This window comes from Canis aureus, chromosome 8 (assembly GCF_053574225.1).
Source record: "Canis aureus isolate CA01 chromosome 8, VMU_Caureus_v.1.0, whole genome shotgun sequence".
In the NCBI taxonomy this organism is placed as follows: domain Eukaryota; kingdom Metazoa; phylum Chordata; class Mammalia; order Carnivora; family Canidae; genus Canis; species Canis aureus.
In genome coordinates this window covers 14,694,328-14,719,237 of record NC_135618.1, presented here as the reverse complement: position 1 = coordinate 14,719,237, position 24,910 = coordinate 14,694,328, and the positions used below count along the sequence as shown (strand labels likewise).

At 39.7% G+C, this 24,910-nt stretch overlaps 1 protein-coding gene and 1 non-coding gene across 9 annotated transcripts in view; one reads left to right on the top strand and one right to left on the bottom strand.

The window, feature by feature from the left end:
• Nucleotides 1-24,910, bottom strand: part of DNAI3 (dynein axonemal intermediate chain 3) — an 81,811-nt gene that overhangs the window by 49,934 nt on the left and 6,967 nt on the right. For 7 of the 8 annotated variants that reach the window (XM_077905257.1, XM_077905258.1, XM_077905260.1 and 4 more), the window contains 10 exons: nt 23,018-23,113; nt 22,568-22,606; nt 16,054-16,235; nt 15,363-15,467; nt 14,632-14,781; nt 13,168-13,367; nt 9,181-9,297; nt 3,154-3,344; nt 2,253-2,377; nt 79-168 (listed from right to left, as the gene is read on the bottom strand). In XM_077905257.1, coding sequence (XP_077761383.1) covers nt 79-168; nt 2,253-2,377; nt 3,154-3,344; nt 9,181-9,297; nt 13,168-13,367; nt 14,632-14,781; nt 15,363-15,467; nt 16,054-16,235; nt 22,568-22,606; nt 23,018-23,099 — 1,281 coding nt within the window. In that variant the 5' untranslated portion in view covers nt 23,100-23,113. The remainder of the gene's footprint in view (nt 1-78; nt 169-2,252; nt 2,378-3,153; nt 3,345-9,180; nt 9,298-13,167; nt 13,368-14,631; nt 14,782-15,362; nt 15,468-16,053; nt 16,236-22,567; nt 22,607-23,017; nt 23,114-24,910) is intronic. The other variant, XM_077905259.1, reaches the window with a different exon arrangement.
• LOC144319803 (U6 spliceosomal RNA) lies at nt 20,357-20,459 on the top strand. The gene has a single exon (XR_013385516.1). It is a non-coding gene; the product is annotated as a U6 spliceosomal RNA (small nuclear RNA).

The following is a 24,910-nucleotide window of genomic DNA, read 5'->3' as shown; positions in this document are numbered from 1 at the left end:
CAAATAAACTACCTATCAAAACGTATTACAGAATGTTGTCAAAATTAATAAATAGCTGGAAAAAAAATCCATAAGTACCTGTCCGTTTATGCAGCCTCCAGCAATGATATTAGGGTCACTTGGACAGAACTTGAAGCAAAAGATGTCATCTGGACTCTCCAGCATTAACTAAAGAAAACCCCCCAAATTCGAGAGATAATGAGAAAACCTATTAAAATCGGAGGGAGAAAATAGTAAGACAGTCAAAAGTGGAATTTGATAGCTGTGTATAAGAAATGTGGACATAGAATCCCACTTCTGGATGGGAAGTTGTTTTGGCTGAATTTTGTGAATGTTGACTATGTGCATGAGAGAGGTATGTTCTCAAGGGCCTGAGTTCTCCCTTCCTCCACCCTGCACATGTTAGTAGATGTTGTAATTTTTTATAAACAAGAAGACTAAGCTTAGTGTTTCTGAAGCTCTGTGAGGACAAGATACTTGTCTGTTTTGTTCCTTGCTGTCGAGCTAGCACACAGTAAGCACTCAAAAAGAAACGTTGCTGAATGAGAAAAGATAGAGGTATTGCCAGTGATAATATTTCAAATTTTAAAATAATACAGAGGGATCCCTGGGTGGCGCAGCGGTTTAGCGCCTGCCTTTGGCCCAGGGCGCGATCCTGGAGACCCGGGATCGAATCCCACATCGGGCTCCCGGTGCATGGAGCCTGCTTCTCCCTCTGCCTGTGTCTCTGCCTCTCTCTCTCTCTCTCTCTCTGTATGACTATCATAAATAAATAAAAATTAAAAAAAAGTGTATTAAAATAATACAGAACCCAGAAGGTGCACAAACTCAAGTACCTGGAAGGTAAGAAGGAAGCCCTGCAAGGAATATACCAGTGTGAAGGAATAGGTATATTAATCATCTTTGGCACCTGTGCTATGTGTTAGCACCAAGCAAAATATGTGCATGCATGATGCCTGTTCTTCCTTAACCATGACCATCAAAAATATGGGGCCCAGAGGCCATTGGTTTGCCACCATCGAGCTAAAGTCTTCAGACTGGAATTGGAGTGAATCATCTTTGTTTATTTGGTACTCTGTAGCTTCTAGAGAAACTTCTACTTTTAAAATAAATTAGAAATATATCCTCCTATTGTTTTGATAGAACAAAGACAAAAGAAATCATTTATATTATTTCTTTAAGAAACAATTTGCTTGTCTTTTTAAGCTATTCTTCAAAATAGAGAATTCTTTTTTTTTCTTCTTCCTAATTTGCCTGAAAGTTCAGCAACACTTCCATCATGTGGACAGGAAAGTAACTCTAGCCCACTAGAAAATGTTAGAAAATCCCTACTTACCTTTATGTGGTAATTAGGCTGACAGGAAAGAACAAGAGATCTGTCATTTTGATCTCTAAGTCTATAATAAATAGTGTACTAGAATCTACTATAGTAAAACTGCCTGAATTCAGATGAAATCGGGAAGAAGGTAGAAGGGAAAGCTAGGGTTTCTTACGGAAAGCCTTAGTTATACAATACTTTATAGAAACAAAGTATATTTAAGTACATTAAAAAAAACTTAATCTAATACAATAAAGCACCTTCTCCCTAAGCAGGACTCCTTTTGAGCAGATGATGGAAATAGAACCCTGTGGGGCAAATCTGGCCCTTAGCCTTGTTTTATTTGAAGTCTGTGTTTGGTTTAGTTTTAGTTGAAACTAAACTATTTAAAAATTGGGAGATTTCACTCAAAAATTCAGATCTGGGTTCTTAACAAATGGAACCACCTGGCAACAAGAGAGCTGAAGTGTAGGTATCCCAAAAGCAGGCTGTACTCTCTCCAGGGCCATCGTGCCATAGTCCTCACCACTCCGCATTGTTTCCCACCCGGGGATCTGTACTCATTACTGTCCCATACTGGTGATCCTCAGAACTGAGGAAATTTATGTGAAATGAACATCTACTTGCATTTGAACAAATAGTCTTGAAATAAAACCCATGAAGGAGTTTGTTTTTTAAAAATGGTTAAATGATCCTCTTAAAATCATTTTTGAAAATAACATGTTGATTCGTTCAATAAACCGTTTCAATAAACTAAGCCTACCCTTTAGTTTTGCTCAAATTGGTGAGAAATTGTGAATTGAAGAAAGCCTAACTTTATAAGCGCTTACCATATTAAGTGGTTATAAAGTACTTTGCAATTAAATCTGCTACATATAAATATGAACATAGTATTTGAAATTTTTAGACTAGGTGGACAGCTCTCCTTAATTACCTGAGGATGTATGGGATCAGAGAAACTCCAGAAAAGAATCAATGATGGTTGCAGCAATAATTTACCCGAAAAGTGGACTCTTTCTTCAAGGGAGAGTCGTACAGCCACTGACACGGCTATTAGCCCTGATTGAAGCACAATTAGAAGTTAAAATCCGCAGCAACTATATATAAAGAAATGTTTTTAGGTGTTCCTGCTCTACAGAGTCACTATTCATTTCCATTTTGATGAAACTTCAATGAATATATTCAATAATAGACTGGGAGTTCTGGGAGTTCTCTTAGAGCTCATATTGTGTAATATGCAGCCACATATTGCTTATTTAGCACTTAAAAGGTGGTCGGTCCAAACTGAGATATACTGTTAATGTAAAGTAAACAGTCAATTTCAAAGATTTAGCAAGAAAACTTTTTTGTGTGTGAGAAAAGGGCCAGTGTGGGAAGACGGGCAGGAAAAGAGAAGAACCTTTTTCTCCTTGTGGTTCCATCTGCATGTGGTTCCAACTGCAGAGGGTCCCACCTCCTTTGGCAGCTGAGTGATTTAAGGGAGGTGTGTTTCCTCTCTTATCCAGGAATCAGAGAGGAAGAGTATCAGGGGGAATGGAATTAGCCTTGGGAGTCCCAAAAGTCTGAGACAAATCCAGATTCAGCACTGCACTGGCTGGGTGACCTGAGCCTGTCACCTCCCTGGCTTGGGCTCTGGTTCTGTCCTTGTGGAGACCACAGTGAAGTGCTCGGGGAACACAGGACTGCAGGGGTGCAGAAGGTGCTCAGCAGGTGCACTGAGCAACTGGGAGTGGTCTTACTGAAATTGAGCAACTGAGCTAGTTTGTAATTTACTATAAAACCAACAGACTATAACTGTGCCACCATAAAGAGAACCGCAGTTGTGTTCATCTCACCATAGATAGTCGGATGCCATGAGACGGAGGTGACCATCTTCTCCTTTAGGTTATGAAGGTCCGTGAAGGACTGGTACTCTTTCAGGTGGGTATCAGTTTTGTCTCCAAAGGTGCTTTCTTCTTCGGCCAGGCACTTCCAGTCATCAACAAATGTGTTCATGATTTCATTTTGCTGCAGGGCTATTTCAACACTATATTATTAAAACAAACAAACAAACTCAAGACATTGGATTTTCCTATTCAGTGGTACGTCTTTCGGCAGCTCCTTCTACTTCATTTATATGGAAAGGAAAAAATATTCTCAATTATATTTGATAACTGATGATGACCCTCATGTGAAACAAGGACTTCAGAGGAAAAAAAAATCCTCATGGCTGTGTGCTACTCAGAACTTCTAGTGCCAGGACGCTGTTGGCTGGTGGCCTGGAGCACCTTCGTGATCTTCCTGGGCGCCCAAGCCAAGGCTGTGCTCTCCCAGGCTGATGCCTGGGCTGCAGCAACAGGGACAGGGGGGCCTGCCCAGCTCTGCCCCCTGCAGGACTCCTCCACAGGCTGTCCTCCCTCTGGAGCCCCCTGCTGGGCTTGGCTGGGACTTTGACAAAGCTCTTCTTGCCCAATCCTGCTTTGTTTAAAAATATTTTTTACATGGTGGGTCCTTCAGTAAACCTCCAATTTAAACTCACTCTCATTTGCTTCCTAAAAACCCCAAACTGACAGAAAAGGCAATTTTCTTAGCCATATTCAGTATTGAATGTTCATATATACTAATTATTCTACAAATATATCATTAGGATTATATGTGATCATGATTATAATGGATATTTATATATTGTATATATAAGATTTAAAGTAAGAGATTCTCAGCAGGAGATTTGGAGTTTAGAAATGTGAGATTGTGTGTGTGTGTGTGTGTGTGTGTGTGCAGTAGCGGTGGGGGTGGTTTCAGTTGTCACTGTACTTGGGAGATGCTAATATATTCAATTCTATTACTAAACTTGCAATGCATGATACAATCTCTAAAATTAAGAATTATCCTGTGAACAATGCTAATATTGCCCTTTCAAGAACCATCTGAGTGCAAGGCTCATCTCTTCATGGCCTAGGGCCCTGACTTGACAGGCTCCTGTCCTAAAGTTACTACAGGAGCTCCCAAAGTGGCGAATGCTCAGATGTGCTGGGAGGCTGGCATGTCTCTCTCCCCCAGCCTCGCACCCTCAATCACTTGTCCTGTGCATCTCTTCCATTGGCTGCTCCTGAGTTGTATCCTTTACAGTGAACTGGTAATAGTAAGGAAAGTGCTTTCCTGAGTTAAAGGAGTCCTTCTGGAGAATTATCGAACTCATTTACAGCTGGTCAAGCAGAAGTATAGCCAGCCCCCCTGCCCCCGGGGACTCAAGATTGGTGTCTGGAGATTGGTGTCTGGGGCAGGCTTATGAGACTAAGCCCCTTACCTCGTGGAGTCTAGACTAACTTGATAGTGCTGAGGGTTAGGGACTTGGTGTCGGACAAGATATGTATTTGGTGTTGGAGGGGAAAAACCCTCCGTTGGTTCCCCAGGGGGTATCGGGAGGAACCTGAGTGCCCCATTTTCCTGCTTCTCCACATGGCTGGTGACTTCCCATGTTTAATGAAACTGGACATTATAAATGACATGTTGTAGAGACCCTGGATTCTCTTTTGTTCCTCCGAAATGTGAAATTTGTTCTATAATGCAGTTAACTTTGCTGGACTCAAACTCCAAATCTCTTGTCAATTTTTCAGCTTCTAGATGCTGGTCTGGATCCCCCTAGAGTCTCCCCTAAAAATGAGCACTTTAGTCTACAGTCTAGAATCTGATTAGATTTTTATGTAGATCTGGGGTCTTGGCTTACCTGGGCTCCCTTCCTTCCATGACTTTCCCCTGACTGTTTGGTTATTCTGCCCCCGTAGACCTGTATGGCTGTAGGTTTCTGGCACCAGAGCCTCCTATGGGTTAGGCAATAATCCATAGAAAGACCCTTGCAAACTTGCAAATCTCATCCTCTCCTGTCCCTGCTTACTTTTGGTCACTCTCCTGAGCCGTCAAGTAGTTGTGTGTACATTTGTGTATAAATATGTATAAATATGGTTTTCTAGATCTTATAACTGTTTTCTGTGAGTTTGACCAACTAATTCCACCATTACTCAGTTATTTGCTTATGAGGTATAAAATGAGGTATGTTCTTGAAAGAAGTAGTACCATAAACAAGCAAACAAACAAAAACAAAAAATTGTTACTCTAAGTTTCTGTCGTGTGTACTGCCCCTGTATATGCTTAGGTTTGAAAGCTTGGCTCATTTGCATAGCCTCTGGAGCTTTCCTATGATTAGAATGCCACCCAGGATTTTACCCTAATGATTGAGAGTCAAAAAAAAAAAAAAAAAAACCCTCCTTTAGTTAGACAATTAAATATAAACTCTAAGTATTATAATAGGTACTCCTAAGAATGTCATTAAGCAGTGTGACCCTTAATACCTGTGTTGTTAGGGATTAACACTACTTTTCACTGCTTAATTGAATACTCTTGGTTAAATTCTTGTATTTTATCTTCCAAACTAGGACCTAAAGTGTGGTCTGTGGACCATCAGCACCATCATGACTTGGGAGTTTGCTAAAAATGCAGTCACAGATTCTACCCCAAATTTACGAGTCAGAGTCAGAGTCTGCGTGTTAACAAGATCCTCAGGTGATTCATATGCACATTTATTTTATTTTATTGTTTTGCTTGAGAGAGAGAGAGAGAGAGAGAGAATGAGCAGCGGGAGGCAGAGAGAGAAGCAGACTCCTCGCTGAGCCAGGAACCCGAAGTGGGGCTCAATCCAGGACACTGGGATCATGAGCTAAGCCAAAGGCAGACACTGAACCATCTGAGCCATCCAGGTGCCCCTGGATTAATTAATAAATTAACAAATCAAGCATGTTTAAAAACCCTGTGAGAGGTAGGTTCACAGCCTGGAGCTTCAAATAGAAGCATTTGTTAACATTTTCAAGATCTTGGGTTTTTTTTTCTGTTTCAGCCTAAATGAGAAAGAAATTCCCAAGAGACAAGCTAAAGCCGGGGGCTTTGCTCTGATTTCCTGATTCTTCTCTCTCAGTCTGAACTGGGAGCTAATTCACAAAGGAGAAGTGAAGACGGCACCGTTTCTCTTGCTTCCTGTTTCTTGGTTTCTTTGCACTCCGGTTTCTGAATGGAGGCTGGCAAAACTGTTGTCTGAGTTAGAGCCTGTAAGTACTTTTTATTTTTTATTTATTTTTTTTTAAAAGATTTTTATTTATTTATGAGACACACACACACACACACACACACACAGGCAGGCTCCACGGAAGGAGCCTGATGTAGGATTCGATCCTGGGACTCCAGGATCACGCCCTGGGCCAAAAGCAGGCGCCCAACCGCTGAGCCACTCAGGCATCCCCTGTAAGTACTTAAAAAAAAAAAAAATATATATATATATATATATATATATATAATTTTAGAGAGGAGAGAGAGAGAGAGTGAGTGAGAGCAGGGGGAAGGACAGAGGGAGAGAGAGAGAGAATGTCAAGCCGACTCCATGCTGAGTGTGGAGCCTGACACGAGGCTCCATCTCAGGACCCTGAGATCATGACCTGAGCTGAAATTAAGAGTCAGATGCTTAATCAACTGAGCCACCCAGGTGCCCCTGTAATTCCTTTTTTTTTTTTTTTAATCTAGAAAATAATGTATTTTGGTTGCTTTGAGAATCCCTTGAAGTTCTTCTATCTGCTTTCTTATCATTTCCTTCTTTTGCAAATACTGCTTCCCTTAGGTTCTTTTTGGATAAAGTTCTGTAAGAACTCATTTCTAAAAGGGAACTCTTCCCAGATCAAAGCCAGGCTTATATTAACTTTTAAAAAATTGAATAAGCCTTCAACAGTTTTAGAGTGGGAAACATGGCAGCTGATATATTTGTGGGTTTATTTCTTCTTGACCAGTGCTATTATAATTCCGGAGCCAATTTTCCTATTTTTTCTTATATTTCTGGCTTCTCCTTCCCACATCTCAGAGAGGGAAATATAAAGCTGTTTAGTATTCCTCTTTCTAAAGCCTGGTAACTGAAAGGGAAGAATAAAAACTGAAGTTTAAAGATAATACACCATGTGGATAATTAAGAATTGGCTGTAGGCCATTTATGGCTTTATTTTTATTTTTTTTAAAGTATTTTTTATTTATTCCTGACAGAGAGGGAGAGAGGCAGAGATAGGCAGGATAGGCAGAGGGAGAAGCAGGCTCAATGCAGTGAGCCTGACATGGGACTCGATCCCAGGTCTCTAGGATCAGGCCCTGGGCTGAAGGCGGTGCTAAACCGCTGAGCCACCAGCGCTGCCCCATTTATGGCTTTCAAATGGATAGACAGATTTCTCATTTTTAATATTCTTATCAGGAAAAATTTTAAGGACTACATTTTGATATGAGGAAACAGAAACCTTAGGTTTTCTTGTTCCTTTCTTACTGCCCCATAGGAAAATCAATAGCATGCTTTCTGTAAATGAGTGGCAGATAGTTAGCACACTGGTTTTTTTGTTTGTTGTTGTTGTTTAGTTTTGTAGCCAAGCAGAAATACATTTAATTTTGTCACCAAACAAGAAAATGAGGCTTGCTGCAAAGTTGGAAGTAAACTCACCTGATTTTCATTTCCCCTAATCAACCAGCAGAGTCTACAAAACAGCAACCCCCTTTTTAAAACATCAAACCTCTGGCAATTTCTGGAGGCTTCATGGAATTCTTTCTTGTAGTGTGTCCTCCTACCCTTGCCATGAGATCTACAGTTTTCCTGCATGTGTAATAACTTCTCCAGAGACCAGTTAGTACTGAAATCCTGTGAGGAGAGGGTGTGTTTCTACCTCTGGGTTTCTGGCTCTTTGAAAAAAACATTGTTTCCTCTGCTCTCCTTAGCTTTGATCCCATAGTTATTCTGGTGGCTGGTACAGGGAGATGGCAGGTAGGCTCGCTACAGTGTAAGACAAGTTAGCAAAGGACAGCCTGCTGAACGGTCGTTGGTCATCAGGCATTGGAGTATCTTTTTTCTTTGTTCCAAGTTTTTAAAAATTATTTTTGTTCCAAGTTTTAATAAACTTCACAAGAAGACTTGACCCAGAGTAAACATAACTATACATATATAAAGCATTTTATCTAGTTTAATATACTCTCTTTGCTTCCTTGGTGAGTTTTTGAACCAGATCCCCCCAGGCAGAGGAAATTACTTTCAAAATGTTGTTGGGATTTTCAGGATATTTAAAAGTCTCAAAGAATTAATGGTGTTTTCTTAAAAATGAAAAAGCTTACCATGGGCTATGTATGAACTTGACCAATAGATTTTTAATTTTGGAAAGAAATGGAAACCAACCTACAGGGTACAACTGGCAGACCTTTTCACCACTGGTTCCACTTCCTCTGAATTCTGATTTCGACTTGAGACTTTGTCAAGTTCTTCTCTGATGTAGAAACCCCAGGGTCCTAGTAACAGTGTGTGTGGGTCTCTGAAGAAGCCTCTCTCTCAGACTCAGTAAGAGAGGAATTAGGGGTAAGGGGTAAGATACAAAGGTACATCTGAATTGAATTCAGGATATCATTTACAAAGATCATCATTGCCATGATCGTCCTCCACACCCTCTGCATCCTCGTCTTTGTGATCCTTTGTGATCCTATACAAGTTAATGAAACTAAAAAGAGGAGTGAAGAACAAAGACTTAAATAAAGGGACTATGTGAATAGCTATTAGTTTGCCATTAGGAAAACATCCTCACACACTCAACTGTATACATTTCCCAGATGAATGCTGGTGTGGTCTTAGCCTGGGAGGTCTAGGATGTTGCCTGGCAATAGAAAGGAAAGAAAGACTGAGAATGTGTCACATGCTCATGCATATCTGATAACTCGTCATACTCTCTAACTAGACACCATGGACTGAGTTGCCTTTTAAGACCCATCATAATAGGTATGCATACACATTTTATGCTTATTTAAAAAACTCAATATACAATTTTTACCTTACAGACACGTTATTAAGAAAGTCACTCAGAGTCTTTGATTGTCCAAATATCTCTTTTTCCTCCTCTGAAAATTCTCTTGGATAATATTGTGTAGTGGCATTTTTGGGGTATGTCCTAAAAGAAAATTGAATACCAAAAATAAAATCAAAGGAAAGTAAATATAGGTTGTGACAGATCAAAGGTTTCTTTCTGTGATAGTAATAAGATACTATTTTTTATTTAAACTCTATATATTGAATTTTTTCTTATCCTAGATAACTCATGTTGACTGCCTTTTTGAAATACTTTGAGTGTTTATGTATTTGTTTCCAACATAATCAAGAAATTCTTTTTTTTTTTAAGATTTTATTTATTTATTCATGAGAGACACACAGAGAGAGAGGCAGAGACATAGGCAGAGGGAGAGGCAGGCTCCCTGTAGGGAACCCTATGCAGTACTTCATTCTGGGACCTCGGGATCACAACTTGGGCTGAAGGCAGACACTCAACCACTGAGCTACCCAGGCGTCCTCAAGAAGTTATTTTTTTAAGTTTTTATTTAGATATTTTTAACTTATAGAAAAGTTGTAAGAAAGATCTAAGGAACTCCCATACACTCTTCATCCAGATTCATCAGTTATTAACATTTTGCCACATGTGTTCATCATTCTCTCTCTTCATTTCATTAAATCGGCGCTTCTTAACCAGTGCAATCCTACTCCACCCCGACACCCTGGGAACATTTGGCCACATTGAGAAACATTTTTGGTTGTCACAAGTGGAATGTGCTACTGGCCTATGGAGGGTAGAAACCAGGGATGCAGGGATACCCTACAACACACAAGACAGCCTCCCACAAAAGAGATTTATCCAGCCCAAAATGTCAGTAGGGCTGAGATTGAGAAACTGCTCTAAATATACAAAACTAGAAACAATTTACATTTCAGCAATGATGGCACCATGATCTCTGGTAGGAAGCTTATTCCATCCAATCTGTCCTCCTGTCCCTCCTTTAACATATCCTGTTGCATTTGGGCATTGGCAGTCTCACCCACTAGACCAGGGAGCTCCTTGATTCTAGGGTATGGGGCTATAGAAAGGTCATATGGCACAGTCATTAAGAGTGTGCACTCTGGTGACATGCTGCCTGGTTTTGAAGCTTGGTTTTTATCACTTACAAGCTTTGTGACCTCGAGCTAATTATTTAACCTCTCTGTGTCTGTTTACTCATCTCTACACGAATCTCTCAAAGTACCTGGCTCATAAAGTCATAGTAAATTGAATGCATTAATACATGTAAAGCTTTAAAATAGCACATTATAAGTGCTCAAAAAATATTAGGTTGTATTTAATCTATGTTGAGCAAATGTAGGTAAAGTGTCTCCGTGGGAGGCAAATATATTGAGTAATGAAATAAGGAGTAAAGAGAGTTTTATGTTTCATAAACAATTCTTTTTTCCCCTAGCTAGCTCAGTATCAGTAGCACAAAGCAGAGGGCTAGAAAGAATGTTGGTGTTGGAACCAAAGAGACCTGGGTTCAAATCTTAGCTTCAGTTCTTAATTTCTAGCACACATTAGTGTCCTCTAGGTAGGATTAAGTAAGAAATTATATACCATGTATTGATTTCATCCAAGTAGCAATATGACTAAGAGCCATTCTTATTTTTTTAATGTGATTATTTTGTTATTTCTCAGCAGATCTATTTGTGATTGCTTCAGATTTAAATTATGTTCTGAATATTAAGTTTTATTTTTAACCTGGCTCTGCCCCATTTTATTTAGCTGTAAAATGGGGATAGTGCCTACCTCCAAGGGCAGTTGTAGGAATTAATTGAGTCGCTGTGTGCCAAGTGCTTAGAAGAATGCCTAATGTGTGGAAAGAACACTGGAAACATTCGCTTTCACTCTCAATCCTCTTTGAACCTCATCTTTGATTTTTTTTTTTTTAAGGCTTCCATCACAATCATGTAGCTCAGCCTCTCTACCCTCAACTAGCCACCCTTCCTGATTTCCTGATCTTGGTAAGGAGTACCAGCATTCTCCTAGTCACCTAGATTTGAAACTTTTGATTCATATATTTTGTTTTCATCTTAAGGGTCAAGAACTTTGCCTATTTCTCATCTTTTCACTCCCTTTACATGGATACAACGGTCTCTCAGTACAAATCAGCATTCATTGAGAGGCAACTCAATCTAGAGTCCTCTGGTTTGGGTTTCTGTTGTTGGAACTTCCCTGTCCTTTCCTGAGTCTACCCCCCAAGTCTAACCTGATTGACTCGTGCTCTTCAGTTTTCTGCACCCTGGAAGGAACACAGAAATCTCTAGCTGGCTTGGCTTAGAAATTTGTCTCAAAGTCTTAGTTTCTTTGGTACTAATGTCTCACGTCTCTCCTTCCTATCTTGGCCTCACTTCTTGGTATTTATGGATCTCTGGTGTCTTAATTCTCTTCTCAGACTTGGCTACTGATCCTGTCTTTATATTTACCTCCTTTAATTTTAGCCTGTCTATCCATCTGCCTCCCTCATTTCTGACCCATTTATTATTCTGGCCCCGGTATTGATGTGTATGTGCCCTGACTTTTAACATTCCATATTTATGGTTTCTGACTCATTGGTTTACATAGGTTTGAAAAGCATGTCTTGTATTTCCCTCTGCACTATTGATTCCTGATTCTCCTGGTCACTGCATATTTCTTGCTCTCCTCTTAATGCTGAAATCAAGTCAGTCTTCTGTTCTGCACATTTTTCTTTAACTTGATCCATCTCTCCCCTCTTCCTTCCTTCATTTGATAAATATGTGTCAGGAAATATCCTAGGAGTTGAGGATATGGAAGTAAACAAAACAGACAAAATTTCTGTATCATGGAGCTTAAATTTTAAGGCAGCGTGCAGGGAAGGTAAGAGAAGAATGACAAACACATATCGAGTGATGATAACATGAAGAGAAATAGAGTAAGGGGGCAGATAGATTTATAGACGGTTCTCAACTTATGTAATTTTTTTTTAATTTCACAATGGTATGAAAACAATAAGCATTCAGTAGAAACTGTACTTTGCATTTTGGATTTGGAATTTTCCTGGGCTAGAGATCTGCTGTATGATCCCCTCTCATGATGCTGGCCAGTGGCAGTGAGCCAGAGCTCCTAGGCAGCCACACGATCATGATGGTGAACAACTCATACACTGACAACCATTCTGTAGTCACACAACCATGTTTTTCACTTCCAGTATTTAATCAATTACATGAGATAGTCAACACGGGAGTATAAAATAGGTTTGTGTTAGATGATTTGTTCCCAACTGTAGGCTGATGTGAGAGGAGCAGCAGGGGCAAAGGCAGGAAGATGTGGAAAAGCACATGCTGTTTGGGACAACCCAGGTATAATTTACATTCCAGGGTTCCCTTAGGGGTTCAAGCTGAAGCCTTTCCTCTACTGGACTTGTGCCTTGGAAACTAGAAGGAGCTCCTGGGGCCGGAGCGCAGGAGCATGTTTCAGAACAGGGTGACAAGGCTGGAGTGGCAGACCGTGTCTTGTTGCAGAGGAAGGAGGACCTACTACCATCCTAAGGGCTCTGGGTGTGGTGGGGAGTCAAAGAAGAGATTTAGGCAGTGACATAACACAATCTGCTGTGATATGTGAGAATGATCACTTAGGTGTTGGAATAGGGTAGTTAGAAGCAGAGGTAAAGAGACAATAGGGCCCGTTCTCTGACAGCAGGAGTGTGATTATTAATAGCATCAATTATGGTCCTATTTCAAACTGTTTACACTCTGATATACTTGTCTCTTATTTTCCTATAGAGATTTTATTTTTATTTTTTTTCTAACAAGACTTTTAAAAGGCATTGTTGAGTATAATTAGATCTTCTTGAATTGCTCCGTGAAGATCTGTATCATCATTGTTGATCCATTTCTATTTATTACAAAGATCTTTCAAAGATTCATGGATGGTGGTAGATTTCACTATAATTGCCTTTGAAAATATACAACCCCATTACATGCTTACCATCTTGTTTGAGTACTTGTGTCCTTGACTTTGGGGACTACCTGCATGCCAACATCTTTCTCGAGTTGCTTGAGGGTAAAATTTCTATCTGGGTAGGCTGTACACTCAATATAGGCATCTTTTACACTGGAAGCATTTTGGTCACTGAACTTAATTGGCGCTCCAAATTTACTTCTTTTTCGAGAAATCATATATGTAATCTGCAACAGCAGTAAAAGTAACATAATCAAGTCCATGGAAAAGTGGATGTATGGTGGACAATACTGGTGCTCTGCTCAAATCCTCCCAAATCTCTTTCTATACTTTGTTTGCCCCTCCAGCTCTGTATGCTTTCTATTTCCAGGGCTACCATCTACTGCTCTTCTGCAGAGCACTGCTTTAGGGCTACTGGGACCACTTTGGTACAAAGGTACCAAAAAATAGGATGTGACTCGAAGCTTACATCTTGATCAGTGTTGGACTGGTAGGAGACATGTGTAAGCCTATCTTTTTTGCTGCTGTTTGGGACAACCCAGGTATAATTTACATTCCAGGGTTCCCTTAGGGGTTCAAGCTGAAGCCTTTCCTCTACTGGACTTGTGCCTGAGACTGCATCCTTGGTAAGGACTTCTGCTCTGTCCTTATCCTGCTACTTTTCCTATACTTCTATGGAACATTTTCATAATAAATCACTCACATACAAAGCTTCTCAGGGGCTGCTCTGGAATGCCACTGTGTCAGTTTCCTAGGGCTGCTGTAACCAGGTGCCACAACCTGGGTGCTTTAAAACAACAGGAATTTATTTGAACTATGAACATAGTTGTGGAGGCTGGAAGCCCAAGATCAAAATGTTGAAGGCTTTGTTCCTTTTTAGGGGATCTGAGGGAGAATCTGTTTCTTGCCTCTCTCCTAGCTTCTTTTTTTTATTATTTTTTTTTAATTTATGATAGTCACACAGAGAGAGAGAGAGGCAGAGACATAGGCAGAGTGAGAAGCAGGCTCCATGCACCGGGAGCCCGACGTGGGACTTGATCCCGGGTCTCCAGGATCGCGCCCTGGGCCAAAGGCAGGCGCCAAACTGCTGCGCCACCCAGGGATCCCCTCTCTCCTAGCTTCTGGTGATGGCCAGCAACCTTTGCTGTTCTCTGGCTTGTAGATACATAACTCCAATTTCTGCTTCCTTCTTCACATGGGTTCTCCCCATGACTTTGCATGGCTTTCTTTTTATAGGGACACAAGTCCTAGAGGATTAGCGACCCCCATTTCCTAATAGGGTCACATTCTGAGGTACTGGAGATTAGGACTTCAACATACCTCTTTGGGGGAACACATTTTGACCCTTAATACCCAAAGACTCCAAATAATGACCATTCTTCTATCAAAGGAAAAATGACATTCCCACTGGCAAACATAGCAAACCTCACAGATCCCTCAGGAAGCATTATAGAGAGGTAACACACTGAAGATCATATCCAAGCCTCTGACCTGTTTTGTAGATTCCTTAACTGATTCTTCCTCAATTTCTTTTTCACTGCCCAAAGAAACCCATGGTTTAGAGACAGGTGGCCTATAAACATATAAATCTTCTATAATATGCTCCTTGTAGTCTTCCTGTTCTTCTGCTATTTCTGGAGGCTGGAGTAAAATAAATAGCATGCTAAAATACATGACCAGAAGTAGATTATAGCTGCATGTGTATATTTCACAATAAATTTTACATTTGTATAAATTCATTAAGCACTTCCTTATTTTCTTTATTGTTGGTACATGTTCTTCAATTAGGAGAAGGAAACTGAGCAAAAGAAAAGAAAAAGCCTTTTTAGTCTTCACAACAGCCCTGGAAACAGATACTGTTGGTGCCAACACTTTGCAGACAAGTGGTTCAGTAACTTACTCAAAGCCATGGAGACAGGAAAATGAGAACCAAGAATATGGGACAAAGAGTGGCCAACAGCAATGTTACTCCAGATTTACCGTTTCTGTTCTCATAGGTTCAGTGAAGGGCAAATAAGTGAGTAAGTACCTGCTACTCTGAGATGTTTGACTTAGCTCATCCCAAATTTACTGTTTACCTACTTTAAATGCCAGAACCTGGTCTAGGCCCCAGGGAAAGAGAGCTGAACAAGAATAATCATAACCATAATGCATAGGTCTCCCCTGGAGGTATTTCTTCCTTCAGACAACCAACAAAATGCAAGGAATTGGGGTATGCTTACATTTAAATAATTTTCTTTGCCCTCTTCAGTTCCAATAAGATAAAAGTTAAGTCCATATCTGAAGTCTTTGTCATAAACAACCAGAAGCTCATCTCCAGGATATTCCTATAGGAGTATAATCAAAAGGGAAGGTCAGCTTTCCTTCAGTTTACTCAGACACAAAATTGATATATTTTTAATCAATCATAAAAGGGTAGCCATAGTGCTTATCTATGGCTCATAATCCCAAGTTGTAAAATTATTTTATTAACATAATATAGCTCTTAAAGCTCAGTAGGTCCAGGGAAATTTACCATACAATTTTATTTCTAATGAGAAAAAAGAAGCATTCCTTTTATTTGGTGTCGGTGCTCTATAGCATATTTGGAGGCGAATCAGGACCAAAATTATGAATTAAAAAAATTAAAGCAGTATGGAAAAATAAAAGTACATTCCTATTCTAGTTGAAATTGGGCAAGGATGAGCTTTTCTGGGTGTGAAGTAAGAATCAGTCATTGATAGGTGTTTGCTTTTCACAAAGGATCATCAAGCAGAATTCCAAAGGAGGCATGGGCAAGCTAGCATTTGTCCAATGTGATGGGGAGAGGGGAATGGCACAGGTTTGAATTCAATAATCTCTCTACCTTTTGTTATTATGTACTAGAAACTTCCTGAGGTAGAACTGAAAAATAAAGAAGGGTGTTGCACTTACTTGGATAACTTTTCTGACTGGATAGAAATCAGATACTGCAGCTCTGTTTTGAAAGTCTGCAAAAATATCTTCTTTTTTGATAAGCTTATAAGGTTGCTCATCTGTGACATCTTCATCTATTCGGCAGTTAAATATTTCCTGGGTCTGGGTAGTTAACACCAAAGGGTAAATTTCTGGATGACCTGGGGAAGGCAAAGTAGAATTTGGACATTAAATATAACTGCTTAAAATAGTAAGAAGAAACATAAATTTGTTTGCTTTAAATAATTGTCTTGGTTAGATTTTAGAAGACTTTAGAATAATTGTTCTTATTTTTAAAGTAAGTATATCCATTACAGAAAATGTCAAAAAGGTAAAAAGAAGAAAACAACAATTATCGGTAATACTACCTTTCAAGAGAGCCTCTATTAATAGAGTGCCCTATTTTCCCTCTCTCAAGATGTCTTCTCATTTTCTTATCCTTTTTCATTATCATCAGTTTCCATGGTCCCAGTCTCAGCTCTGCATCTATCCCCAAAACTCCCTCCCCCAAGTCTCCCTTCCAGGGTCCCAGAGCCCACTCCCATCTTTTCCAGACCCTATATGCCTGGACATCCTGACATCTTTTCTCCTACTGCTCAACAGATGTGCCAGCAAGGGGAGAAGTGCATGTGGCCTCTTAAAGTGGAATTTAGGGCTTATTTTCCTATAGAAAGATTTATCCCCCCTCCAAAAAAGAAATATTTACTCCCCCACCCTAGTGGCTCTATGACACAACTATCAGGTAATTTGGAGGGGAGGGGAATTACTATGTGCATAACACATTATGATTATATGTGGAGATGTATTCCAAATTGCAATCAGTTGGCATAATAAACATTTGGAATACAAGTTGTTCATAAATTAGAGACAAAATGCCATTTTTCCCTCCCTGGGAGTTGAAAATGGGGGAGCTGGGATCCAAACTAAGGTCCCTGCATTCTTACTACCATGCTGTACTTTCTTTCTAATGCGTGGACACAGCAGAGCACAGGAGAGGGTCCTGTTCCTTCCTCACACATGGTGGGGGAAGTGACAGATTACATCCCACAAGATACAGTGAGTGGCAGTTACTGACTTAGTAGTTGATAGAGCAGGAGCCACAGACAGACTTAAGCTCTAAGTAACTTACTCCTCAGAATCTTACTGTGTGTGTACAAGGAAGAGGCCTATGCCCTACAAACCTTAGCTTATACCTCAATTGCCCTGCATTTTGAAACAGAGCTAATTTAAATAACTCTCATGTATTTCATCTGTTTATTTATTTAATATTTTGGTTGCTATTCACTTTTTTTTTAACATTTTATTTATTAATGAGGAGAGAGAGAGAGAGAGAGAGAGAGAGGCAGAGACAGAAGAAGGCTACAAGCAGGGAGCCTGACATGGGACTTGATCCCGGCTCTCTAGGATCACGCCCTGGGCCAAAGGCGGCGCTAAACCGCTGAGCCACCCAGGCTGCCCTGCTATTTACTTTTTGAAAAGCAGTTTATTAAGATATAATTGACAAATAATAAACTGGATATATTTAAAGTGTACAATTTGATAAATAATATGCATACACCCATGAAGCCATCACCACAAACAAGATAAAGAACACATCCATAATCCCTTGTTTCCTCTTGTCCCTTCCTCCCTGCATCCCTCCCTCGCCCCTAGGCAACCACTGATCTGCTTTCTATTACTTATGGCTTAGTTCACTGTTCATGGAATATTTACAAATGCAATTACACAGCATGTTTATTTATCTTTTACTCAGCAAAATGATTTGAGATTCATTCGTGTTGTTGCATGTAGCAATGGTTCATTCCTTTACATTTCTGACTGATAATCCATAAAAGAAAAGATCGATAAGGCAAAGATTTCTTAAGATTTATGACTTTGAGTGTTATATCTAGGATATCTTTGCCTAATCCATGGTCACAAAGATTTTTCTCCTATGTTTTCTTCTAGAAGTTTTATAATATTTGGTTTTATATTAATGTCTATGATCTATTTTGAGTGAATTTTTGCATATGATGTGAAATATGGACTGAAGTTCTTTTTTTTTTTTTTGCATATAGATATACAATTATTCCAACATCATTTGTTGAAAAGACTGTTTTTTCTCCACTCAACTGCATTTGTACATTTTTGAAAATCCATTGACCATATATATGTTAGCCTACTTTGGGATTCGTCATTCTCATTTATTGGTCTATGTCTTTATAGTATCTTTTTTTTTTTAATAGTATCTTTTTAAAATAGTAACAACAGGGGCACCTGGGTGGCTCAGTGGTTAAACGTCTGTTTTCAGCTCAGGGTGTGATCCTGGGATCCTGGAGTGAAGTCCCACATTGGGCTCCCCACTGGGAACCTGCTTCTCCCTCTGCCTACATCTATGCATCTCTCATGAATAAATAAATAAAATCTTTAAAAAATAAAATAGTAAAAAAATAAAATAAAATAGTAACAGTGTGAACCATCTTTGTGACGGCCCACGTAAAGAAGTGTGTGTGTACTACCTAATTTAACTTCTAAGAATCTCATGAGGTAGGTCTCACTACCTTGTTTTTCAGACAAGGAAGTAGAGGCTCAGAAAGGTGAAGTGATTTGTGACCGCACAGTTATTAAATGGTGGAATTAGGAATTGAGCCAAGTCTGTATAATTCCCAAACCTGTGCTATTAATCACTGGTGGTAAACAGAATAGAGTCGCCTCATAGGTGTCCATGTCCTATTCCCTGAAACCTGTAAATAAGTTACCTTATATAACAAAAGGGACTACCAGATGTGATAAGGTAAGGAACATGAGATGGGGGAGATCATTGGACCCCTGAGGAGGGCCCAAGGTAACCACAAATGTCCTTGTAAGATGGAGGCAGGAGGGCCGAAGTCAAGGAAGGAGATGTGACAAAGAGGCAGAGGTCAAAGAGAGAAAGATTAGAAAATACTACATTTCTGGCCTTGAAGATAGAGGAAAGCACCAAGAGTCCATGAATGCAGAGAGCCTTTAGCTGAAAAAGGTAAAGGCGTGGATCTTCTCCTCAAAGCCTCCAGAAGGAACCAGCCCTGTTAATATCTTGACTTTGATCCAGTGAAAGTAATATCAGACTCCTGGTTTCCAAAATAGTAAGACAATTAGCCATTTAAGTTTTAAGTGTTTTAAGCCACTAGGTTTGTGGTAATTTGCAGCAATAGACAATACACTACTGATACTCTAACCGGTATTAAAGCATGACTTATACTTTGGATAAATTATTTAACTTCTGGGAGTCACAGCATCTCCACCTCTGTAATGGCCATGATAATGCCTACTTCGTAGAGACAAACAAATGAGAAGAGTGTGCCTGGCACAAAGGTATTGCTCCATAAATATTAGCTACATGTAAAAATTACATTTATTTTCTAGACACCTCTAGACATTGCCTTTTGGAACCTTAGGCAACAGTTTTTTCATTAGTTCATTGATCCCTATGTTTTTAGAAGGAAAGGGAATCCTAGTTCCCTGGGGCATGAGCCACAAGTCCTGAGTGATGGTTGACAAAGTCAGGACCCCATGGCAAGGAAGTCAGAGGGGTCCTAACATTGCCCTGGAAGGCCTGGGGGTAGAAGAGAGATGCTATAGTATAAAATAAATCAACACCTACCTTCAAGTCTTACTACAACATACAAAGGTTTTGTTTTTTTCTCCTTATATAGACATCTATTTTTTATCCCATTTATTTTCTGCTGAAACATCTCCATCATGCCCCATTCTCAAGTTCATGGATTTTCTTACCAGTCAACACATTCAGTCAAGAAATATTTATTGAGCAACTACTATGTGAAAAGCATAGTGTTGGTACTAGTTAGACTATCTAGAGGGAGAGGAAGACGTTAAACAGATACACTCAGAAATACAGAAGTACAAATCATGACAAGTGCTATTTAGGAGAAAACAGGGTGAAAGGTAGAACTTAGAACTAAGAAGAGTGGGAGTGATGGTGGTCTGTTAGATAAGAATAGGGAAAGCCATTTATTCATTCATTTATTCAACAAATCAATCAAATATTTGCTGAGTGCTTATTATGTATCAAGATCTGTTCTAGGCATTGGGGTACAGTGGTGAACAAGAGAGTTTCTGTTTCCCCAGAGTACATGTGTGCATATGTGCATGTGTGTGTTTGAGAGAGAGTGTGCACAAGGGCCAGCCAGGTGTGTGTGAAAACAGATTATAAATGCATAAAGAAATAAATACAGTCAATCTTCATTATTCGTGGATTTTGTATTGCAGATTCACTTGCTAAAACTTATCTGTATCCCCATGCTTGCTTTGGCAGCACATATATAAAGATTGGAATGATATAGAGAAGATTAGTGTGGTCCCTGTGCAAGGATGACACACAAATTCGTAAAGTGTTCCATATTTAAATAAAATAAAACAAAACAAAATGTATTTGTAACCCCAACGTGTAGTCATGGTGCTTTTACCATCACTAGTGGCCATGCTTATGGTGGCAAAACGTTTGAGCTGCCCAACATCCACGTTCCCATCTTTTATCAGCCCTAAAACTGTAAACAAGTGTCCTTTTCACTGTCTATGTAGTGCCAAATATTCCACATTTTTGTATTTTTCTTTCTGGTGATTTTTCCAGTTAAATGGCCTCCAAGCATAGTGCTGAAGTTCTTTGTAGCATTCCTAAATGCAAGAAGGCTGGGATGAACCTTATGGAGAAAACACGGATATTAGATAAGCATTGTTCAGACATGACATGAGTTGTAGTGTGTTGGCTGTGAGTCAATGTTATGAATCAACAATATATATTAAATAAGGTGTCTTTAAACAGAAATGCAAAAAAAAAAAAAAAAAAAAAAAAAAACAGAAATGCACATAAAACAAGTTTATGTATTGATTGGCTAATGAAAATGTTGTGACCAGAGAGGCTCATAGGAATCTAACTCTATATTTACCCTAGGAGTGATAGCTCAGTATTTGCTAATTCAGTGTTCACAGCTACTGCATAGAACTTCCAAGAAAAAGAAGAATTGGCTGTACTTTAATTTTTAAATTAGGATAAGTACTATGAAGGTAATAAAATGGTACTAGGAGAAAGAGAGGTCAAGGAAGTCCTTGTGCAGAGGTAGGATTGGAGTCTAGATCTGATTAGTGAAAAGGAGATATTGTATAGAAATCTATCCAGGTATCAGGAGTAGCAAGAGCAAAGGCCCCAAGGCACGAATAAATTTGGTATGCTCTGTGCTAAGCAAGGCTGGTGGGCTCTAGGTTAGGGTAGGACAGTGGTGGGGAGGGGAAGAGGAGAGGAGAGGAGAGAGGAGAGAGAGAGAAAGAAAGGCAGATCCAGGTCTGCTATAATGAAAAGTAAAACAATGGGAGAGTTTAGGCAGGAAAGACACATTACCAAGTGGTGTGCAGAATGGATTGAAAAAGAGTGAGTAGAATCAGTGATACCAGGTAGGGGTTAAGGAACCAATCTACATGAGAGATGTGGAGGTCTGGACTAAGCTTATAGATGTGGAGATAATGTGAAGTGGATGGGATATATTTTAGAGGTGGAATGGTTTAGATGTGGATGGGGAGGTGTTGAGGGGGAGAAAGTTGTCAAAGACAACTTCCAAATTTCTGGGCGGTGCATTCATTGATTCGATAAATTATTTATTGGGCAGTGTGCCCTGTTCCTGTGCCATTTACTGTCAGCTGGCATCCTCCTACCATCTCCCGACCTCCACCCCCCCCCTTCTACCACCCTGGCCCAACCCACCACCTTCTCTTTCCTGGGTTCCTGAAATAGCTTTCTGACTGATCTCTGCTTCTGTCCCTGAAGTTCTCCGCTGGATAGCCAGGGTGACACTTTAAAAAGTCAGATTCCATCTGTTTAAATACCACTCGAGTAGCTCCCATCCTACATGACTAAAAGTCAAAGCCCTTACAACCAACTACAAGGCTTTTAGACCTTCCTCCTCCCTAACCCTCATTGTTTCCTCTCTGTCTGTAAACACGAAGTACACACCTAAGTTAAATCTATGAGGAAAGTTTGAACAACCAAAACAAAAGGTGCTATTGGAGTAAGATTATTTAGCCTCTAAAAGTAGGAGCAACATTAATTTGGTTGTTTAAGTTCTAGTTTATTTTCTTAAAAATTAGCCTCTTTACTTGAAATAGTGGGATCTTGCCATGAGGTAAAGATAAATATTGCCCATGAGCCGGAGTCTTAAAAATATCATTCTAATGAAAGTAATAACTTGCAGACTCACAACACTTTATAGTCTCTTCAGTAACCATACCATGTTTGATTTGTGAGAGGCTGCTCTGCTCAAGTCTGTTTCTCAGCTTGAAATTCTCTCTTCCACTCTTACTCTTTATTCTTTCTTTAAAATTTTTCACTTTATATCCAAATGACATAATGTAATTTTAGCCCATGTGCATCTTGATCAATTGCTTCAATTTGTATTGTTGTTTGCTTATTGCTTATCAAAATGTAAAACTGGGGACATAAATTCCCAATTATATTTCCACTTACCCATGCTCTCCATATTTAGAGTTTCTGCTTCTTCACTCTCTAGAATACAATTAAATGGTGTCAAATTTACATTTTTGAAGCAAAAAATGTTGTAGTTTTTACAGTCTTTTACTAAAGCCTCAAAGCACAAAACATAAACATAAATACACAATGAAGACAAACTATTTTATGAGTGATTAAATAGAATTTGAATAATTATCTTTGTTTCATAGAATGATCTCTTAGCGATATTTTCTCTATGGCATTCATTCTATGACATTTAACAGGTATTATAATGAAATGAATTAAAAATAAGAATAAACCTCCATACTTTAAATCCTGTATGTGGTTGACTTTTTGACAACAAAACTATTTCATTGCGTGATATATAAAACCTTAGTCATTTTGGTTGCTAATGTATATACAGATGCTAGACCCATAAAAATCCCATCGATGAAAAAACAATCCTACCAGGTAATATTGGTTTAGGTTTGCTCCGTTTGGAATTTTTTCGGTCACCTGAGCTCTTTTGTTTTTGAGATTTTGGAGCCATGGCTCTGAGTTAGGCTGCGTAAAGAGACAACATCATGAGTACATTCTGCTTTACACTTTCTAATAATAAGCATTATCATTTGATAAAACATAAGAATATGTTTTCTAAGCTTTGCCTTTGGTTAAATCGACATGTGTCTTCACAGAATGGGTGTTCTGTGACCAAAGGTTTATTGCAATAACAATCTTACTGAGAAGATCTTGCCATTCTGGGGGCACCTGGGTGGTTGAGAGTCTGCCTTTGGCTCAGGGCGTGAGCCAGGGTCTTGGGATCAAGTCCCGCATCGGGCTCCCTGCTCAGTGAGGAGCCTGCTTCTGCCTCTATGTCTCTGCCTCTCTCTGTGTGTCTCTCATGAATAAATGGATAAAATCTTAAAAAAAAAAAAAATAGATCTTGCCATTCTGGTGGAGCCATCCAGCTGAAGCACACAAAAGTGACCTGCCAACCCTTCAAGGGTTCAGCCATAGGTGCCACCATGGAGCATGAGAGAGGATGCTGCTTCCACCACCTCTTGCTGCTGTCCCATCCCAGGGAGCTGTTGCCTGCTGCCCTGTGGCCAGCTCCCCAGCGGGTGCCCTAGCAACAAAGACAGGCTGCAAGTCCACTGGTAGACACAGGCCCATAATGTACATATATGTACATAATTTTAAAAATTAACATGATTTCAATAGTACTTAGGTCCTAACCTGTGTCCGTGTAACCCTGGTGTCCTTACTTGTGCTGTCAGAGAGTGCCTCCAAAGTTTTCTGTGAAATCACTCAACAGTTTTGAGTGAGGTCATCTGCTATCACATGAAATCCTTGTCATTCCAGTGGTCTATGCCTCATCTTGTCAGATGGTTAGGAGTGTGATTTCAGGAGTCTGAGCAGCAAGGTTGAAAAACAGACTCTGCCTTTGACCAACTGAGTGATCCTTGGCAAATTATGTATCTTTGAGTCTCTGTTATTCATGTTTAAGGGGGGGGGCTGATAATAAAAAAACCTGCTTCACAAGATGGTTGTAATGACTTACTGAAATAAAGTTGTATCTTCCTCAACTCAATCATATCAGTCAGACTGGCTGCTTTTTTTTTTTTTTTTTTTTTAAGATTTATTTATTTGGGTCATCTGGGTGGCTCAGTGGTTGAGTGTCTGCCTTTGGCTCAGGTCACGATCCTGGGATCCTGGGATGGAGTCCAGCATCAGGTTCCCTGTAGGGAGTCTGCTTCTCCCTTTGCCTATGTCTCTGCCTCTCTGTGTCTCTCATGAATAAATTAAAAAATCTTAAAAACAAAAGATTTGTTTGTTGAGAGAGAGAGAGAGAGAAAGAGAGAGCATGACAGTAGAGGCAGAGGGAGAGGGAGAAAGAATCTCAAGCAGACTGCTCTGAATGCAGAGCCCAACACAGGGCTTGATCTCACGACCCTGAGACCAGGACCTGAACCCAAATCTAGAGTCAGTCACTCAACCGACTTCACCACCCAGGTGCACCTTGTTGCCTCATTTTAATAACCAGTACAGGTTGAAAATTATTTCTTAGTCCAGTCAGAATATCCTGACTTTCATTTTATGCCTTGTCCCTTGATTACTAAATCTGGACCAAAGTGGGAGGGTGCGTTTGTGACATACATTTTTTACTTCAGATTTTTCACATGTATTTTTTTTCAAAAGAGAATAATGATAGCTCATGTTTGTGTTTACTATGTGCCAGGCACAGTCATATAAGTACTTCACATATATTTTTATTTAATTTGAGCCACCCTTTTAGATAAGCATTTTATGAATACTGTCATCCTCATGCTCACTTTATAATGTGAAAACAGAGGCCAGGAA